We start from the raw sequence: 20,117 nt of genomic DNA, 5'->3' as shown, positions 1-20,117 counted from the left end.
AGATTCCGCCCCGTAACTCATTTTTTTTCATGGGTTTTACGGGGTTTTACGGGTTAGAGTAATGTTGTCAAATAAGCCATTACTTCAATTCATCGTGTTTCCTTACTCTCTGACAACATATGGTGATCATGTTTGGAATGGTTACAGTTTATTTTCCATTATTTCCTACATACTGGACCTTTAAGGGTCTGGCCACGAACAATGTAATGGCCCAACTTGAGGGGCGGCATCAAGCGTGCATTTGAAAATCTCACTGCACGCAATTGGATAACACTAGACCAATGTTTACTCCACTCACATCTATCTGGGATCGCTTCCGTTGAGAGTGATTTCGGCACCAGATTTTATGGTAGAGCCAATCAGGACGCAGGGCGGGAGTTTCATAGATGTGACGTAGCGTACTGTGAGACTGTTCTCAGCGTCACGGGTTGGCTTCAATGTGAGTGGTTGAAGTAACATGTTAATAGAAGACGGACAAGTGGCTTATCCAATCATATGCAAGGATTTTTGATAAGACCCAGCCTTCCGAAACACCACTCCAATGTATTGATCCCAGATGGATTAGTGGAGCTAGGCGGAACGAAATTCATCTGGCGAGAGTCAGGATAGTCTCATCATCCATTGCAGTGAAATGGAAAATAATGAATCAAGATAGTACTGAGCACAATTAAATACTGATATTCATCCCAGGGGAAAATATTGCTTCTTACAACAGTCTCATCTTTCAGAAACAAAATTTTGAAAATGAACTGCTATCCTAATACTTTGTGTCCCTTAATGTGCTTTGTAAGAAATTATAAGGTGGCTTGTAACAAATTTGTATTTAATTATATTATTGATATCTACCGTCAAAATCTTCCAAAATATTTAGATATTATTTTTTGCCCACCCCTAACTTCAACTGAACAGATAACAACGAACATGCCACATTACTAACATCAAAACTGGAAGACAATGCTAGTCTTCAGGGTCATGACTATGCTAGTGGAAGTATTTCACTGTTATGTAACTGCTAAGCACATTTGCATACAGTAATTGCAATCAGATTCTTGATTCTTATATACAAAGGAGGGGGGTATTAAACTCATTGTGCTCTAGATAGGGACTCCCCATGTCAAAAACAACCAAGTCTATGTTGTACAACATAAAAAAGTTCACTATATTTACAGTAATTGAATTGAACATGGCATGTTGATTAGCACGTCTCCACCGTCTATAACCTTGTATGTCAGGGGATGAAACTGACCTTAACCTTTGACCCCATGTCCCTGAGTCCCTAAATTCACTTCACAAACTTGTAAATGTACTAGAGTTAATGAAGATCCATCAGTCTGCTTTGGAGATATGAACCAAATACGGCATGTGAGTTATTTGTGTGACCCCTTGTAACCTTGACCTTTGACCTCAAGACCTAAATTGTCTTGCCAGCTCTTTGACAACTTGTAGTGGGTAAGAAGACCAAGTTTGATGAATATCTTTCAATTGGCTTAAGAGATATCAGCTAATATCAAGATGTACTAACATACATTTTTGGCCCAAAAATCATTGTGCCATGCTCCATTCAAAGCCCTATATTTTTTTTTTGGTACAAATCTGCGCTGTAGGCACCACAAATTCTTAATCTACAGAAAATTACTATTCAAATGATACCAAATATGCTTTTGCTGTATTTACTTCCACCTTTGCCCCTTTTCTAGGCTAATTCGCTCAGACTAGTAGAGTGTAGAGATGGGGCAGTAGAGGTGGATGAGGGCAGTAGAGTGTAGAGATGGGGCAGTAGAGGTATGGATGAGGGCAGTAGAGTGTAGAGATGGGGCAGTAGAGTGTAGAGATGGGGCAGTAGAGTGTAGATATGGGGCAGTAGAGGTGGATGAGGGCAGAGAGAGTCCGTGGGGCAGTAGAAGTGGATGAGGGCAGAGAGAGTCCGTGGGGCAGTAGAAGTGGATGAGGGCAGAGAGAGTCCGTGGGGCAGTAGAGGTGGATGAGGGCAGTAGAGTGTAGAGATGGGGCAGTAGAGGTGGATGAGGGCAGAGAGAGTCCGTGGGGCAGTAGAGGTATGGATGAGGGCAGTAGAGTGTAGAGATGGGGCAGTAGAGGTGGATGAGGGCAGTAGAGTGTAGAGATGGGGCAGTAGAGTGTAGAGATGGGGCAGTAGAGGTGGATGAGGGCAGAGAGAGAGTCCGTGGGGCAGTAGAGGTGGATGAGGGCAGAGAGAGTCCGTGGGGCAGTAGTTAAGACCGAGGCGGGGAGATGTAGCTTCCATTCCTCTTCTTTCTCCCGGTGGTGTGCATATGTGCAGAGTCAGCAGAGAGGAGTGTGTAATGTTCACCTTTAAAAGTCATGTGTGTGTGTGTGTGTGTGTGTGTGTGTGTGCGTGTGCGTGCGTGATTATTACTCCCCACTGTGAGGCCAGTGCTAAAGGCTCCGTCTGCTGCAGATAGTACCTCTGCTAGTGCTGCTACTGACACTGCATCATGCCAATAAAGTATAATTGGATTTGATTAGATTTGATGCACATGCAAACATGTATACCAGTATACACACACACACACACACACACACAAACCCAGTGCACACCAACAAACCCAAATCCATGTTTGAGTACTGACTGCCCACTACTGCTTTACTTCTGTTTTACTACTGTTTTACTAATTTCCACAGCCTAATGTTTTTACTACTGTTTTACTGCTACACTGTTTTTCATGCTATATTAGCACACATGATCAATGGCTTCTGCTACAATACTGAATGGCTGTAACCCTATTACCTCAACCTTTTCTTGCACTGACATAGTTTTTTATATTACCTTGTCTACATTATACTTTACTCTCCTATTTGTCCATATTATTTATGCTGGTCTCTAGACCCTATTCTTGCACTGTTGCACTGTTGGACTACTGTTGGACTACTTTTTGCACCTTCACCATGACACTCACTCTCTTGAGCACCTTACCATGCACACAGAACTACAGGACTACTGTTGGACTACTTTTTGCACCTTCACCATGACACTCACTCTCTTGAGCACCTCACCATGCACACAGAACTACAGGCCAGTCCCGGCCCTGTCACTGCAAGCGTCTCATGCTTGATCACCCTCAAGCACACTGTGGATTTTTTAATTTAATTTATATAGTATATTTAGTATTTAGTGTTGTTAGGTTTTCTTATCTTCTACTGTCTCTATTGTACAGTGGAGTTTGGTTATATGTTTATACTTATATTTACCATTTCTGCTGTAAGTGCATGTTGTGTGTGATGTCTGTATGCTACTGAGACCTTTGAATTTCCCCTTGGGGATCAATAAAGTATCTATCTATCTATCTATCTATCTATCTATCTAAAAGCAGTCTGAACACACACTAGGTCCTGAATGACTGTAGAGCCAGACTGTTCTGCTGTTTTGTACGTTGCATGAGGCGAAAGCTCCACAATGTGGTTAGTCAGTGGTAGTGCTCTTACCAACACTGTCTGCCTGTGCTCTCTCTCTCTCATTCACTCTCTCTCTCACACACACACATGTTCCCTCTCTCTCTCACACACACTCCATCTCTCTCACACTCATACACACACTCCCTCTCTCTTACACACACACACACCCTCTCTCTCTCACACACACACACTGTCTCTCTCTCTCTCACACACACACACACACTCCTCTCACTCTTCTCTTCCTCCCTTTCTTTCACACTCCTGTTCTCTCTTTCTCACACTCTACCTGTCAGCTGTCACTCACAATCCACTTCTCTGTCTCTCTCTTTCTCTCAGACACATACACACAGATTCAATTCACATAATTCACGGATTGGGATAAATGCAGAGACCAAATTTCCCTCACGGGATCAAAAGAGTATATATACTTATACACACACACACAGTCCCCTTTTGTCTCTGACTCACACACATCAAGAGTGACTGGCTTCCAAGAGAGCATTGGATCTGTGGTCACTGTAGTAATTTCTATACTGGGGTTTTTTCCGTGATTCCGAAATTGACCAAGAAGAACCGAACGTCTCCATCTGCAGGAAGATGCTCGCGCCTCTCAACCTTAAATTGCTTATTGCTTGTCTTCAGTTTTGGAATGTAATTGGATGCCATATATCCTAAAGTCCAAGCCCAAATACAAATGCATAACATTTTGAAGGTTACTGGGATTACTGGATACACTGCTCTACAGTAATTTGAAAATGATTGTAGTACCAGTTTTGGCCACAATCTTACATACGGTTCCTTTAACAAGCTAAAACGAGTGGGATGTATGACATCTCTGTCAGCAGAAACACAACTCTGAAGTGAGGCAACATCATTGGCAGAAACTTTAACAAACATAGAGTTAACCATACAGTGTTCCAAGGGAGTGTAGCATACTTATTAGCACTGCTGCCTCACATGGGAGTGTAGCATACTTATTAGCGCTGCTGCCTCACATGGGAGTGTAGCATACTTATTAGTGCCGCTGCCTCGCAAGGGAGTGTAGCATACTTATTAGCGCTGCTGCCTAACATGGGAGTGTAGCATACTTATTAGCACTGCTGCCTTACATGGTAGAGTTTGCAGATACGGCATGAGTTGCAGGTTTACAGGAGTCCTGTGTGGGACTGTGCTCAAAATGTATAGTTTTATATCAAGCAAGACATTAAACAGGCAGGATGCAAAAAATAGTATAAAATATAAATTTGTGTTAAATTTGGTCTCATTTGCTCCCAAGGAAATCATTTCCACACTCATTTTTGAAATATTTTGGATATTTTCGATTTTATGTACTGTATCTCCTTAGCCTGGCTAACGTCAAACCTCATCTCATTGAGATGGGGTGTACATTTTCTCGTATTAGAAACGTGGTTTACGAATGCCCAGAGCCGTTTATTGGCCGCTACGAATGTCTATCAAATGCGTCTGTACGTAGCTCATAACCACTTCGGTGTGTCGTCATCGTCTTGCTGTCCCCCCTCCGTTCTGTCAAAAATATGTAGTCTTGTACCTTAAGTTGCTTTTTGCTCAAAATAAAAAGTTATAGCTGGTCAGTCTAAGACAAGGCCTAAAACACTTTATATACAGATTTTTCCAGACATCGAATGGAGAAATGAATGGTAGCCTGAGCCCTTGCAGGGTGGTGGCTGTTGAGCTGTGTATTAATTAATATGACTGTTTTATTGAAAATAACTATGATTCATATGTAAATAAAACTCACCTCTTGGTTAGCATGTGCTCAACCGCTGGCGGCCATTTTTGATTTCTGACCAGGCTAACTAAATAATAGCCTCATTCCACTTCATGCAGCGCTGCGCAACGCTGCACAGATCTGACTTGATGTGATGCATGCACGGTTGAACGCAATGCATACTGTTCGACTTCATCCTGCCGAACAGGAACTTACCATGGTCACCATGTCACATGACCTTAAAATCTCTCGGGAGCCTGTGCCTTCATTCAGTTCATGCAGTTGCTCTCCACATACTTTATGAGCTAGAACCCGGCCTCATGAGGTCATTTCAAACAGCTGATTGGGTGGAATCTCCCTTGACGAATATGACGCATTTCTCATGCTGCTTCCTTATGTTGGAATGTGCGAAAATTAACTTTCTTATATGTGATTTCTGCAACAATGGTACTTAAAACTTTTTGATATTCTTTTTGATATTTTATGCTGTTGGTTAAATAGATGACACACATATACAGAAAACACTTTATATTGAATTTATGTGCTACAATGCAGGTCTGTTAAATGTATGACAACAATGGTTTATTAAAACTACACCATAGCAATTTATTTCATCAATCATGTTCATTTTAATGAATAAGAAGGGAATTTGAACTGTATTTATTGCAACAAAATTCTGCGATATCTCCCACGAGTCACGTCAGGTAGACTGCAGCTTGTGTGTTCGGGGCAGGCTTGCGTCTTTTCTAGCTCCTCACGGTGTACACCGGCAGTTAACATTGAGTATGAAGTCAGCCGCAGTTCATCCCGAATGACCCTTAACAACCTGAACCAAGTCATGTGATCTAGACACTGATAACAGACAAGACTCTTAATCAATCATAATTTGACTTGGTAAAAACATTTAGAAATGCCCCCTATAGGTTGTGAAAAAATTGTATCTCCTAGTGCACGTTGGCTTTTTAATGGTTAAGATTATATTGTGTGATTTTTGTCTAAACCGCCTTATGACTGGTGGGGTTGAGCCAGAGCTTTCTCCTATAGTGTCCAAAGCTTGAACAAATAACAAAAGGGTATTTTTTATACCATTCTCAGATAAAATACTAAATATTAGCTCCCTTAAAGACTTATAAATTGGCCAGCCTACTAGGAGAAGGACAACCTGCAAAATACATTACCATGGCACAAGGGTCAGTGAGACCGACACCAAGCCACAATGCCCGCCAGGGAAAAAAAAAAAAAAAAGATTTGGCAATACAAATTGAGTTTTTCTGCCATGCCAGTAAAGCTCTTTTTAATTGAGAGAGAGAGAGAGAGCGTAAAGGACACGATGGACAGAAATAAAATGTTTTTGTTCACAAGAAGCTCCCCTGTGCATGATGATATGTCTGATGTGGAGGTGTGTGTGTGTGTGTGTGTGTGTGTGTGTGTGTGTGTGTGTGTGTTCCCATCTGCTGTAGTGGTGCTGTAGAGGTGCCGTTTAGTGTGAGGATAAATCATTCTTCATGGATTGGAAGCAGAAGGCTGAGGAAGTGGAGTGTGTTAACATCACTCTAGCATCAATAAAGACAACATCTCACACACAAACACTCCCGCTCTCTCTCTCTCTCGTTACTACACGCTTTCTCTCTCCAGTGACAATATACGATGATATGAATATGATTCTTCCTAACAAAAACGCTGTTGCTAAAAGGTAGACATGTATATTTCGCTATCATGTCTGTTGTGCAAGATATTGACAGCGCAATAACCAGAAAACAATGTCAAGGCATTTGTGGAGAAGGCATTTGTGGAGAAGAAGAACCCCTGTATCAGTTGAAACACGCACCATAATCACATCCCAATGGAGCAGTATCAGACTCTAATTCTGACTAGAATTGAGTATGACGACATCAGGCTATCTGATTGGCAGGAACAATCACATGGTTATTGTTGTAGCTTCCACGGACCAGTTATCACTTATCAGCTTTTGTGTGTGTGCATGTATATCCGTATAATACATTGAGAAGTATTTTCATTTGCATTAATTCAACATGAAATGAACGGAACACTTCAGTTACGCACCCGGTGTAGCCACCATGTCGTGTTGTATCACTACTGACAGTGCTTGTGTGTGTGTGTGTGCTAAAGACGAATCCTAAGTCTTTCCTCATATTTGGACATTCGTAACTGCTTTTGATTATTGCTATTTAATTATATGTGTGTGTGTGTGTGTGTGTGTGTGTGTGTGTGTTTCCTGCACAGAAATGTATGAAGTTTAACGTGGCGGCCCCCATCTGGCTGTCCAAGCAGCGCATCCTGTGCACGCTGAACCAGAGTCTAAAGGACGTGCTCAACTACGGACTCTTCCAGCCCGCCCACAACGGCAAGGCCGGCAAGTTCCTGGACGAGGAGCGCATGCTGAGGGACTACCCGCTGCCCTCCCTCACCTCCGTGCCCTACCTGGAGGTCAGACACACACCTCGCCCTCACACACTCTCCTTTTCTCTCTCTCTTACACACCTTGCCCTCACACACTCTCCTTTTCTCTCTCTCTTACACACCTTGCCCTCACACACTCTCTTGTACTCTCTCTCTTACACACCTCGCCCTCACACACTCTCCTTTTTTCTCTCTCTTACACACCTCGCCCTCACACACACTCTTGTACTCTCTCTCTTACACACCTTGCCCTCACACACTCTTGTACTCTGTCTCTCACACCTCGCCCTCACACACACTCTCGTACTCTCTCTCTTACACACCTTGCCCTCACACACTCTTGTACTCTGTCTCTCACACCTCGCCCTCACACACTCTCCTTTTCTCTCTCTCTTACACACCTCGCCCTCACACACACTCTTGTACTCTGTCTCTCACACCTCGCCCTCACACACACTCTTGTACTCTCTCTCTTACACACCTTGCATTGTTTTTTAACACGTCTCTGTCCAGAAAGGGACAACACGTTCGTTTTAAGTGTGTGTGTCTGTGTGTGTGTGTGTGTGTGTGTGTGTGTGTGTGTGTGTGTATTTGTGATTTTCCTGCTCTCTCCCACTCTCCATCTCTCTCTTTCTCTCATTAGTGCTAATAAAACCTGCTGAAATGTGTTTTGATTTGTTTGTATTAGATTGGATTTGTCTTATTGCGTTAGAAAAGGCCTATCTCTCCCTCAGCCACAGCAGTCACAGACACCACATCTATTGCTCTTATGGGAAATGTGATTTGGCTACATCTCCAATCTCCTCTCTCTCCCTCCCTCTCCATCTCCCTGTCTCCCTCTCTCTATCTCTCTGTCCCTCCCTGTCTCCCTCTCTCCCTCCTTCTCCTGTCTCTCTCTCCATCCCTCTCTCTCTCTGTCTGTGTCAGTCGTTCCATATCTGTCTTTCCATCAGTTGCCTCCTCTATCACTTTCTCAGCTGCATTCTCCGCAGGCTTCAGGCTCTTTCTCTCCATCTAGTCTGCACGCTTCCTCTATCCGCCATCCACCTCATCCTCATCCTCATCACACACACACACACACACACACATGCACGCACGCACGCACACACACACACACACATGCACACACACGCACGCACGCATGCACACACACACGCACAAAGTCAGACAGAAAGATACACACACACACACACATACACACACACAAAGTCAGAAAAAAAAGACAACTTTTCCCCAACTCTTTCTCTCTCTCTCCATTTTAATTTCATTTGTCTGTCTGTCTGTGTGTCTTCTGTCTGTCTATCTCTGTGTGTGTGTGTGTGTGTGTGTGTGTGTGAATTTCTTGAATTTCCCCTTGGGGATCAATAAAGTATCTAAATATCTATCTATCTATCTGTGTGTGTGTCTGCTCATCAGGGTAAAGTTTGTGATACTTTGGGCTGATTTATCATTTTAATTAAGTCTCTGTGCCACAGAGGATCCCTCGGGAAAGACAAATCAGATTACATCATCCCACTCAAACACTACACGCACACTCACGTGCGTGCGCGCGCACACACACACACACATGCATACAAACACACAAACACACACATACAGTACATGTAAGCGCACACACACACACACACACACACACACACACGCACAAAGTCAGACAAAAAGATACACACATACACACACACACACACAAAGTCAGACAAAAAGACAACTTTTCCCCAACTCTCCCTCTCTCTCTCCATTTTAATTTCATTTGTCTGTCTGTGTGTCTTCTGTCTGTCTATCTGTTTGTGTGTGTGTGTGTGTGTGAATTTCTTGAATTTTCCCTTGGGGATCAATAAAGTATCTATATATCTATCTATCTATCTGTGTGTGTGTCTGCTCATCAGGGTAAAGTTTGTGATACTTTGGGCTGATTTATCATTCTAATTAAGTCTCTGTGCCACAGAGGATCCCTCGTGAAAGACAAATCAGATTACATCATCCCACTCAAACACTACACGCACACTCACGTGCGTGCGTGCGCACACACACACACACGCATACAAACACACACACACATGTATGCACACACAAACACACACATACAGTACGTGTAAGCGCACACACACACACATATATGTGACCAGGCATGGAATTGAGGGTCACAAGTGCGTTTTGAGGCATTTTGAATTATTCACAGATTCTGAAAGTGTAGGTTTTAAGCTTTCTAACAATGTCTTACACATGGAAATCCGATAACATTTGAAGAAGTTGTAGCCAATTTAAAGTATACACATCTCAAAGCTACAAGCTGAGAAATCATAACCTGACTCTCGCCAAATGAATTTCGTTCCGCCTAGCTCCACTCATCCATCTGGGATCAATCCATTGAAGTGTTGCTTCAGAAGGCTGGGCCTAATCAAAAAATGCTTGCATATAATTGGATAAGCCACTTGTCCGTCATCTATTGACGTGCTAATTCAACCACTCACATCGAAGCCAACCCGTGACGCTGATAACAGTCTCACAGTCGCTTCTACGCTATGCCACATCTATGAAACCCCCGCCCTGCGTCCTGATTGGCTCTACCATACAATCTTGTGCTGAAATCACTCTCAACGGAAGAGGTCCCAGATGGATGTGAGTGAAGCTAGGCGGAGCTAAGCGGAACGAAATTCATCTGGCGAGAGTCAGGTTAGAGAAATCATGCAAGAAAGTTTGCCTACTTTCTCCCTGAATCCATGGGAGGGGAACACAATGGTCCTAATTTGCATGACATTAAGATCAACCCTCCCCCCTGTCACGGTCACTGATCTGTCAGCCTGCAGTGCAGAGTGTGTTGTAGTGGTCTGAAGCGCTCTCTAGACCCACAGTGTACATTAAACCTCTTATAAGGTACCAGGTACCTGCCATCAGTCAATACAAGACATTCACACGTTATTCAAATTAATTGCCCATCGAAACTAGTCGTCATATGATGCTAATGACCCATCGAAACTATCTGTAATGGGTTACAGAACCAGCTAGTAGCAATGGATAAAGTAGTCTAAAACAAACATGAGATCACGTTTGCAAACCATGTTATTTTGAATGAACACCCAGTGCAAGGCACCAGGTTGGCAATGGATTTAGCAGGTTTAGCAATAGATAAAGTAGTCTAAAACGCGAACTAAACAAACATGAGATCACGTTTGCAAACCCTGTTAATTTGAATGCACACACGATGCAAGTCACCCTGCCAAACAAGACATTCTCGCATTATTCAAATTAATTGCCCACCAAAACTATCTGTAATGGGTTTTGGCTAGTAGCCTATGGTGCCAATAGCTAACGACAGTAGGGCTGGGCGATAAAACGATAGCGATATGTATCGCAATAGACATGTAATCGATATCAATAAAAATGTGTTCGATAGAACATTCAATAATTAAAAGCAACACACACCTCCCGCCTTACGTTGTCCATAAATAAATAGGCTAAATATATCTTGCATTGTAGTATGTGCAACTCTACCAACTCTACCAGAGTAGACGATAGGAGTAGGCCTACCTACTCTCAATGAGTCCTTGCCCCGTGCACTCTCTCTCTCTCTCTCTCTCTCTCTCTCTCCCTCTCAACAGGCGCATCCCTCCTCAGTATGCACATGTAATCCAAACCTTCACAATCGTGCAAGACGACTGGCTAAATTGCTATTAAATCCGGTTAGCATCATTAGCACGCTGCACGAATTTGTTCAAAACTGTTGCATTCAAATTGACTGCTAAATTCTAATCATCTCAATCCCGATGCAAATGGAAAAGTATTTTCCAAGACTCAAACGGGCCTGTCCCAAGGACAAAAAGTATTCATTATAGTGGATGTAATCCACTATCTTGAAATCTCCTGGGTTCTTCTTCTTCTTATAACCTTTTCTTTTTACCTTTTCAAGAATGAATGCGACTCTAACCGCTTAACGTATAGACATGTTGAAATAACCGTTGTGTAGGTCTGGAGTTGACAAGAGATGTATTTTTTCAGATTTTCTTAAAAGTTTATACTTTTTGAGAAATAGGGGATTAAAAATGTCAAAAAGCTCATTTTCCCCCCATAGACTTGTATGGCTGTGATGTCATAATGGCCTAAGGCCTGCTGCACTCGTTATGCTCCCAGAGAAGTTCCCAGGCTAATCAGAACACTGGCACAGGTGTCACCTGTGAAACTGTCTCAGCTTCTAAGGGACCATTCGTTATTTATAAACGGGGTCACCGGAGGAAAATAGGGGAGGGTCATGTCATTTTATTCTTTGTTGAGGGGAGGGTCACCTAATTTTTTTTTGTCTAGGAGGGGGGGTCACCCATCTTTTGTATTAATGAAAACAGCAAAAAATCAAAGTGGCTTGTTTGATTGTTGATTTCTGTCGCCATATAACGTTCTCTTTCGTTCCATAGCTCTGTCAACATTGAACAATGAAAATAAGGGAGATTTCTCACGCAAAATACAGAAAACATCCGTCCCCATTAACGTTGGAAGGGTTGGAGCAACAAAGTAGCCTACTTTATTCACGCTTAACAGCCTATATCCATTTGGTCAACTTTATCCAGCCCTAAAAAAGCTAACTTTGGTTTACTTGTAGTTCACGGTGTAGCCTAGCCTAACTTTAAACAGTGTGCATGCTTATAAAGCATACTTGTGCTTCATTCATCCACACATCCAGCTCCTAACGTTTTGACAAGCATTTCTACCAATTGACCTTGTTCCTGCCCATCTCTAGCTTTGCTGTCTCCATCCTTTCTGTTTTTGTTGTTTGCAAAAAAATACATAGTAGGCCCCATTTATTGGTAACCAGCAACAAGTGCAATTTGTTAATCGCTGTCATTCTCTCTCCTGCCAACAAAAATGTGTTACGTTCCAAATAGCAGTGCGTAATTCTGCTTCATAAAGCAGAATACAGAATACAAATACATTGGTCATATAAATAGCCAGTTTATGGTCTACAGTGTAGGCTAGAGTTGGTAAGTTATGGTAGGCCAACTTGGAGTGAATATACAGGGGGATTTCTTTGGCTCTTAGCCTGGCAGGTGCGCACGTAGACATAGCCTACGGCCGAACACTGCAAGCGCCAATGAATCGTGCTCTCACAACAACCGCGTTGTTAACTTAAATAGGCTTACTGTAGGTTAACATCACTCTTGAGTTCGCATTCAAGCAAGCAAAACGATGATTTGAATACATTTGTTTCTCTGGAAGGGCAAGGGGTAACAACAGGACAACACAGAGACAGGCCAGAATGCAGGACTAATGTTATGAGAGTATTACAGTAATATGGGATATTCTACGGGAAAATATTAAAACGGCAAGACAGCGGGGAAAAGTTAAAATGATAGGCCTAAACCCGGAAAAAGTTGGCATGTTAGGTATTTTTCGGTCCCTGTGATTATTTGTGAAATTGTGCAAACGGTCTTTTCAAGTCATTTGAGAAGGAAGGAGTGTAGCAAGCTCCCAAATTGACGCTCATCTGAGAAATTGAGTTTTGGATAATGTTCAGCTTTGGGAAGCCAAAGCCTAGAGGAAGGAAGCCTAGAGACGAGTCCATAGCAACAAGTTCATGTGTTGAATTTGTTATTACCCAGTGTGCTTTGTTGAATGGTCTCAATGTTTTATTGTTTTATTTCATGTGAATACTTACTAGAGGAGTAAATTATTTCAAGTAGGCTAATGCAGTTGCAGGAAGTGTGCATTTAGTTTCCATGCTTATTGTGTTTCCACAACAATGTTAGTGAGTAAATCTACTGAAATGGCCACCATCTTGGTGAAGTGTGATGTGTAAGATCAGAAAGCAGAGGGTGAGTTTAGAACGATTGTTTAAGTCGATGTGTTTTCATAGCGCTCTATAGCGTGGGCAGAAGGTATTAACGATTGGCCGGGGAGGGTCATGTCTTTTTTGAAAAGACTGCTGGAGGGTCGCTGAAAATTTTCTTGGAGGCAGGGGAGGGTCATGCAACTTTTGATTGAAGCACTCAAAATCCCTGCGGTGACCCCGTTTAAAAATAACGAACGGTCCCTAATGCATACAATCTGGTGCTCCCTAAAACTACACATTCTGTTTAAGCGTTTCCCGTTTCCATCATGAAGGCCTTCTACACTTCAGCGGTTGAGAGTGTTCTAACTGGTAGCATCATCACCTGGTATGGGAACTCCACAGTTAGAGATTGTAGTACTCTGCAGAGAGTAGTGCGCTCAGCTGAACGTACTATAAGAACTCAACTCCCTGCTCTACAAGATATCTATTCCAGAAGAGTACTCCTAAGAGCCCAAAAGATTCTGAAGGACTCTTCTCATCCTAACAATGGATTATTCCTACCGCTGAAATCAAGAAGACGCCTATGTAGTCACAAAGCTAGAACTGAGACACTCAGGAGAACTCTGAACTCTGAACTCACACTATACTGACTTTGCACACATTCACTCCTCAGCACTCTCAAACATTTCCCAACTCTGAATTCACACTATACTGACTTTGCACTCATTCACTCCTCAGCACTCATGACCCCCCCCCCCCCCACACACCTACAGTACAAGACTTTTAGCACTTTTACATCCCTCTCCCTATGCTATGCTCCCTATGATACGACCTTTTATTTATTTTCTTATTTCATCACACGTCAAAACACACACACACACACACATATCTGACTTTCTCCAACTTTTGCACATCTCCATAGAACTTTTTATTTATTATTTTTGATTTCTCCTCCATCTACCCATGTCCTTGATTGCCTAGCCTTTCTGCCCAACCCCATCCCCATCCCCAACACACACACAAAAAACACACACACTTACATCATCACTGTCATCACCTCACATACATACAGCACACTGCTTGCTACAGTAAGCCTCCTCTACATACTTGCTGTACACTGCCCCCCCCTCTCTACATACACAGCACATTGTCTTCAGGATCTTCCCCAACACACATCCTCTAAATACTTACAGCACACTGCTCCACTCCCCTCCCGCCCACACACACGTCTTTACTGTCATCACTCACATACATCATACATACAGTACTCTGCTTGCAATAGTAAGTCCCTTCACCATACTTGCAGTACACTACCCCCCCCCCAATACACAGCACATTGTCTCATGAGGAAGCTTCTCCAACACACATATTGCACACTGCCCTCTCCCCACATACACAGCACACTATCCCATCTCCCCTGTCATCCCCCCAACACACACACCAAGACCCCTGGCAGTTGGGTTAGCCCCTTGAGCCGTGGATCTGCCCAAGGTTTCTTCCTTGGTAAGGGAGTTTTTCCTTGCCCCTGTTGCTCTTGGGTGCTCCTTGTTGGTGCACCCCTCCCCCCCCCCCCAATCCCAATCCTCCCCCACCTTTCTTATGCAGCCCTTGCCACTTAATCTACTAAACCCCTCTTCTACTGCACTTTTTACCCCCCCCACCCATAAATGCACAAATAGGCTGACACCAGACATAATTTCACTGCATTTCTTACTTCCAGTAACTATATGCATGTGACAATACACTTCCTTGTATCCTTGTATCCTTGTGTGTCAAAATAAAATTCACAGCCATATCTCATGCTTTGCGCATTATATCTCCAGAACGGTTTGACGCATATGCTTCAAATTTGGTACAAGTGTTTGTATGGACTCAAAGATGAAGTGAGTTGATGTTGGAGGTCAAAGGTCAAGTCAATGAACACTCTGAGTGTGATATCTCAAGAATGCCTTGACATACATGCCTGAAATTTGGTATGAGTATTTGTATGGATTCAAATATGAAGTAAATTGATGTTGGAGGCCAAAGGTTAAATGTCAAGGTCAAAAACACCTTGAGTATTATATCTCAAGAATGCCTTGACACACAAGGTCTTTTGGTACGAGGGTTTGTATGAACTCAAAGATTAAGTAATTTAATGTTTTTTTTTCCAGGAATTTTCCCACCAACATTAAGCCAGCAGCTTTCCATCCACTATTGTAATTCCTCTGGCATTACATTCTAGTTTGAAACTTAAACACACGTGGGGAAACTGAACAGTCTAACCAGTAGACTATGATAAACTAGCAAATTAAGCTAGGCTACTTTGTTTACAATATTTCCAGGCTTCAACCAGTGCTGCTCATTCAGACTTATGTGCACATTTATTTATTTGAGTGTTTTTCATGATTGTGTTGCTATTTCTTTTCCCTGTTTGCTTTGATTGATAACTGAGGTGATTCAAATCAGAGGAAGGTTACGTTTAAAATAAAAGTGTTTAAATGTAACTTTTTCCCCCATTCTGGTCCTTATCTGAAATAGATTTTTTTTTTTTTTAAATCAATAATTATCGATATCGACTGATATGAAATACTTATATCGTGATACAGTTTTTAGCCATATCGCCCAGCCCTAAACGACAGTAGGCCTACGTTAGCTAGTAGCAATGGATAAAGTTTCTAACACACAAACTTTATCCCCGTCAAATGTAACTGTGGAGATAGCATCTGATATCTTACGATCTAGCGCCTCTGCTGCCAGACCGAGAGATTCTTCCTCGTTGTAATTATCTTCGGCTAAGGTCAGCTCTAGATTAGGGATGTTCTCCAATGTAATGCAGTCGCCTTCATCATTAGATTCAGCTCATCTCCATTCCAATTGTAAACAAACAGCATGCTGGTTCAGTAAGTAGCCATGAGGTTACTTCTAGCATACAGCTGATTGGCCGACAGAACAAAAGACCACTAATAGTCACGCCCAATTCAAACGCTGGTTTACTTCCTGCAACTTAACCATTTTCAAAGACAAAATATACACTTTTAAAGCAACCAATGCTGTTATCTGAAACGTGGAATTGCGTCTTTAGGACTTCACCTTGCACATTCTGCAAAAAAACGAAAATAACTCATTTTGAAAAAAAAAACTTCAAAGTCGTTTTTCGCGACTTGCGTCTCTGCGACTTGAGCCTGGTTTTCCAATGCCTGGTCACATATGTAAAGTTATTTGAAGAGTAGAAAACAACTGTTGCCATGACACATGGATGCAGCACGTGACAAATTTACTCATTCACACTCGTACACACTCACACACACACTCGTACACACTCGCTCTCTTCTGCTCTCTCTCTCTCTCTCTCTCTCTCTCACGCACACACAGAAACAGAAACATACACACACACTCATACATCCACTGATCTGTTAGCTCAGGGCCATTCCTGTTCCTGTTGCAATAATGTGTGTGTGTCTGTGTGTGTGTGTGTGTCTTTCTATCAGGGTTTTTCATGCAGTAGCTTCCCACAGCATGCTCCACTGCACTGACGCAACACACACACACACACAAACAAACAGACACACAGAGACACACACACACACTCACAGTGTTTCCCACCAGGGGATCCTGTTGAAGAAGAGATTGATTAATTGATTCATAGAACATCTACTCATTCTCAGATGCTAATCATCTGCTAAAACACACACACAGACACACACCCGCCCCTCCACACACATGCACACACACACAGCCACAATAATGCTGTATAGATTTATCTCCGTTGTACTTGTGGTTAGTTTAAAGAGTAAGATAGAGTGTGTGTGTGTTTGTGTGTGTGCATGCACGTGGGTGCACGTGCAAAAAGGACCATCCCATTGCAATGAAGCTTGTTTCACCAGTTCACACACACTGAGCATTGCGATGTAGTAGTTGTGTGTGGTTTTATTTGGTGTGAGGACTTACATGCCCAAACACACACACACACACACACACACACACACACACACACACGTGCGATGGCAGGGAGGAGGAGACGTGTTGTTTGGATTATTCTCAAACTCATGATTTCATGGCAATGTACACATTGGTATGAGAAGAAACCCGCAGTCAAACCTCAAGCACCTCGACCAGCAGCAGCTACGGTGAGTGCTTGTGTGTGTGTGTGTGTGTCTGTGTGTGTGGTCTGGGTTTAGGTGTGAAACTCTCTGTCCCTCACACACACACACACACACACACATACACACACACATACACAAGCACACACTGCAAATTAATCCTATACAGTATGTTACAATCCTTTTCCATGGGGTCTTCATGTGTTGTAGCTTTTTGTCATCAGGGCGTAAGTTCTCCTGTGTGGCTGCACTTTGACTACACTACGCTAGGCTACACCTATAACTAGGCTAGGCTAACTACCCCTCTGACTATGCTAATCTACACCCCTGACTACTCAAGGTTAGGCTAGGCTACACCTCTGACTACTTTAGGCTAGATTAGGCTACACCTCTGACTACACTGGGCTAGGCTACAACTCTGACTATACCTCGGACTACTCTATGCTAGGCTAGTCTTCACCTCTTACTACGCATGGCTAGTCTAAGCTGCACCTCTGACTATTCTAGGCTAGGCGGGGCTACATCTCTGACTCCACTAGGCTAGACTACACACCTGACTACACTAGGCTAGGCTAAGCTACACCTCTGACTACGCTAGGCTAGGTGAGGCTACAGTTTTACTACTGTTTTACTATTGTACACAGCCTAATGTTTTCACTACTGTTTTACTGCTACACTGTTACCTCAACCTGTTCTTGCACTGAAATAGTTTTTTATTTTACCTTGTCTACATTACACTTTACTCTCCTATTTGTCTATATTATTTATGCTGGTCTCTAGACCTTACTGTTGCACTGTTGGACTAATGTTGGACTACTTTTTGCACCTTCACCATGACACCCACTCTCTTGAGCACCTTGCCAGGCACACAACTAAGGACTATGGTTGGACTACTGTTTGCACCTTCACCATGACACTCACTCCCTTTAGCACCTCACCAGTCCTGGCCCTGTCACTACAAGCGTCTTATGCTTGATCACCCTCAAGCACATTGGACTTTCTTAATTTAACTTATATAGTGTATTTAGTATTTAGTTTTGTTAGTTTCTTATCTTATCTTCTACTGTCTTTATTGTACAGTGGAGTTTAGTTATATGTTTATACTATACTAATGTTTACCATTTCTGTCGTAAGTGCATGTTGTGTGTTATGTCTGTATGCTACTGAGACCTTTGAATTTCCCCTTGGGGATCAATAAAGTACACCAGAGCCCGCCTGGCCACTCCGTATTAAGTCCCATTGTACCGAATTTTAGTTGCAGTTCCACCAGATTTCCACTGGGGGCGATCGCCATGAGTGCAGAATTAATGGGAGTCAATGCTAGACGGCTAAATTTGTCTCTTTCACCTGATTGTCGTTGACAAATCTCAGATTTGATTGTAGTTTGTATAACTTCAACATGGGTTATAGGTCAAAAGTTGAATGAACGAGTACTTATGTCCTTTTGTTTTCTTACAGGTTGGGTCGTTGCCCATAACACGCTAGCATTGTGCTAATGAGTAACGTCATTGACACGTTTGAAAGGCTTTTAAGAACAATTAAGTGACTTTAAAAAATATAATACTGAACCAAGTGTATTTTCTTTGCCTCCCCTTTCGAATACAATATTCAAATGACTTGAAAAAAAAATTATATCCCGAGAAAAGTGGATTTTGAGGGGTACAGCTCCATAGACCTCCATGCATTCTGCACTCGTGGACGAGCACCCTCATGTGGAACCACAGAAGGAACTGCAACCAGTTCAGAAACCGGAAGTTTTCCGAGAGTGGCAGTTCTCCCCTTATTAGACATTCTCTGGTTACACCCAGAGTGTGGTGAGGGGAAAGGTTCAGGGGAAGCCAAATGAGCACAAGATAGATAGAGATAAATTTGTCCGTTGTAAATAATAACGTGAATCGCAATGTAAAAACTCAAACTCGTATTTGCTCTCTCTCTCTCTCTTTCTCTGCATAATCGCTCAACACAAACCATTTGTTTTTACTTATTGCTTTTATTTATAAGTAAAAACAAATGGTTTGTGTTGAGCGATTGTTTTATTCTTTGTCTTTACTTATTGTTTATTATTATCTCTAAATTGTAGGCTACTATAATTTTATGTTCAATCACTTTGCCCGTGAAGTTTCATTCTTATGTACACTCAATTCTCAATGGGACTCACCTGATTAAATAAAGCATTATGTAGCCTACATTGGCATAGTGACAACAGTGAATAAAAGAATAGGCTCTTTATTCAGTACTGTTATCAGGACAAATGAAAAGATCAACACAAGATAATTTTCTTCATTAAAAGTCCTAAAATCTCTTCCCCTCGGTAGCCTATGCAGCTCGATTTGATGTTGCTCTTCAGTCAGATTCGATTTCGAGCTGCTGTTACTGTAAAGTTGCCAAAGTGGAGGTGGTTACTAAAAACTCCAAATCTCCCCGTTGCACTGCTGTCCCTGTCTTAGAGTTGTGCGTATGTGTTTTCTTCTCTTTCAGTTTCGCTACAAGAGGCGTGTGTATACCCAGACGCACCTGGACGACAAGCAGCTGGCTAAACTACACACCAAGGTAGGCTACACACACACACATACACATACACACACCTTGTGTTTCGCCGATGATGCGCTGCCATCACTGCCAACTATACAGTATATGCTGCGTACTGGCTCTCTGAGAATGCTTTGCAAGTCGTGGGTTCGATTCCCGGCCGCCA

At 42.5% G+C, this 20,117-nt stretch overlaps 1 protein-coding gene across 8 annotated transcripts in view; it reads left to right on the top strand.

Moving 5' to 3' along the window:
• shank3a (SH3 and multiple ankyrin repeat domains 3a) overlaps positions 1-20,117 on the top strand; it is a 217,117-nt gene that overhangs the window by 32,490 nt on the left and 164,510 nt on the right. For all 8 annotated transcript variants that reach the window (XM_042109815.1, XM_042109811.1, XM_042109809.1 and 5 more), the window contains exons 2-3: positions 7,406-7,609; positions 19,901-19,972. In XM_042109815.1, the coding sequence (XP_041965749.1) occupies positions 7,406-7,609; positions 19,901-19,972 (276 nt within the window). The remainder of the gene's footprint in view (positions 1-7,405; positions 7,610-19,900; positions 19,973-20,117) is intronic.

This window comes from Alosa sapidissima, chromosome 11, assembly GCF_018492685.1.
Source record: "Alosa sapidissima isolate fAloSap1 chromosome 11, fAloSap1.pri, whole genome shotgun sequence".
Taxonomy (NCBI): Eukaryota; Metazoa; Chordata; class Actinopteri; order Clupeiformes; family Clupeidae; genus Alosa; species Alosa sapidissima.
Note: the sequence above shows the minus strand (reverse complement) of the source record. Positions and strands in the feature narration are given on the sequence as shown.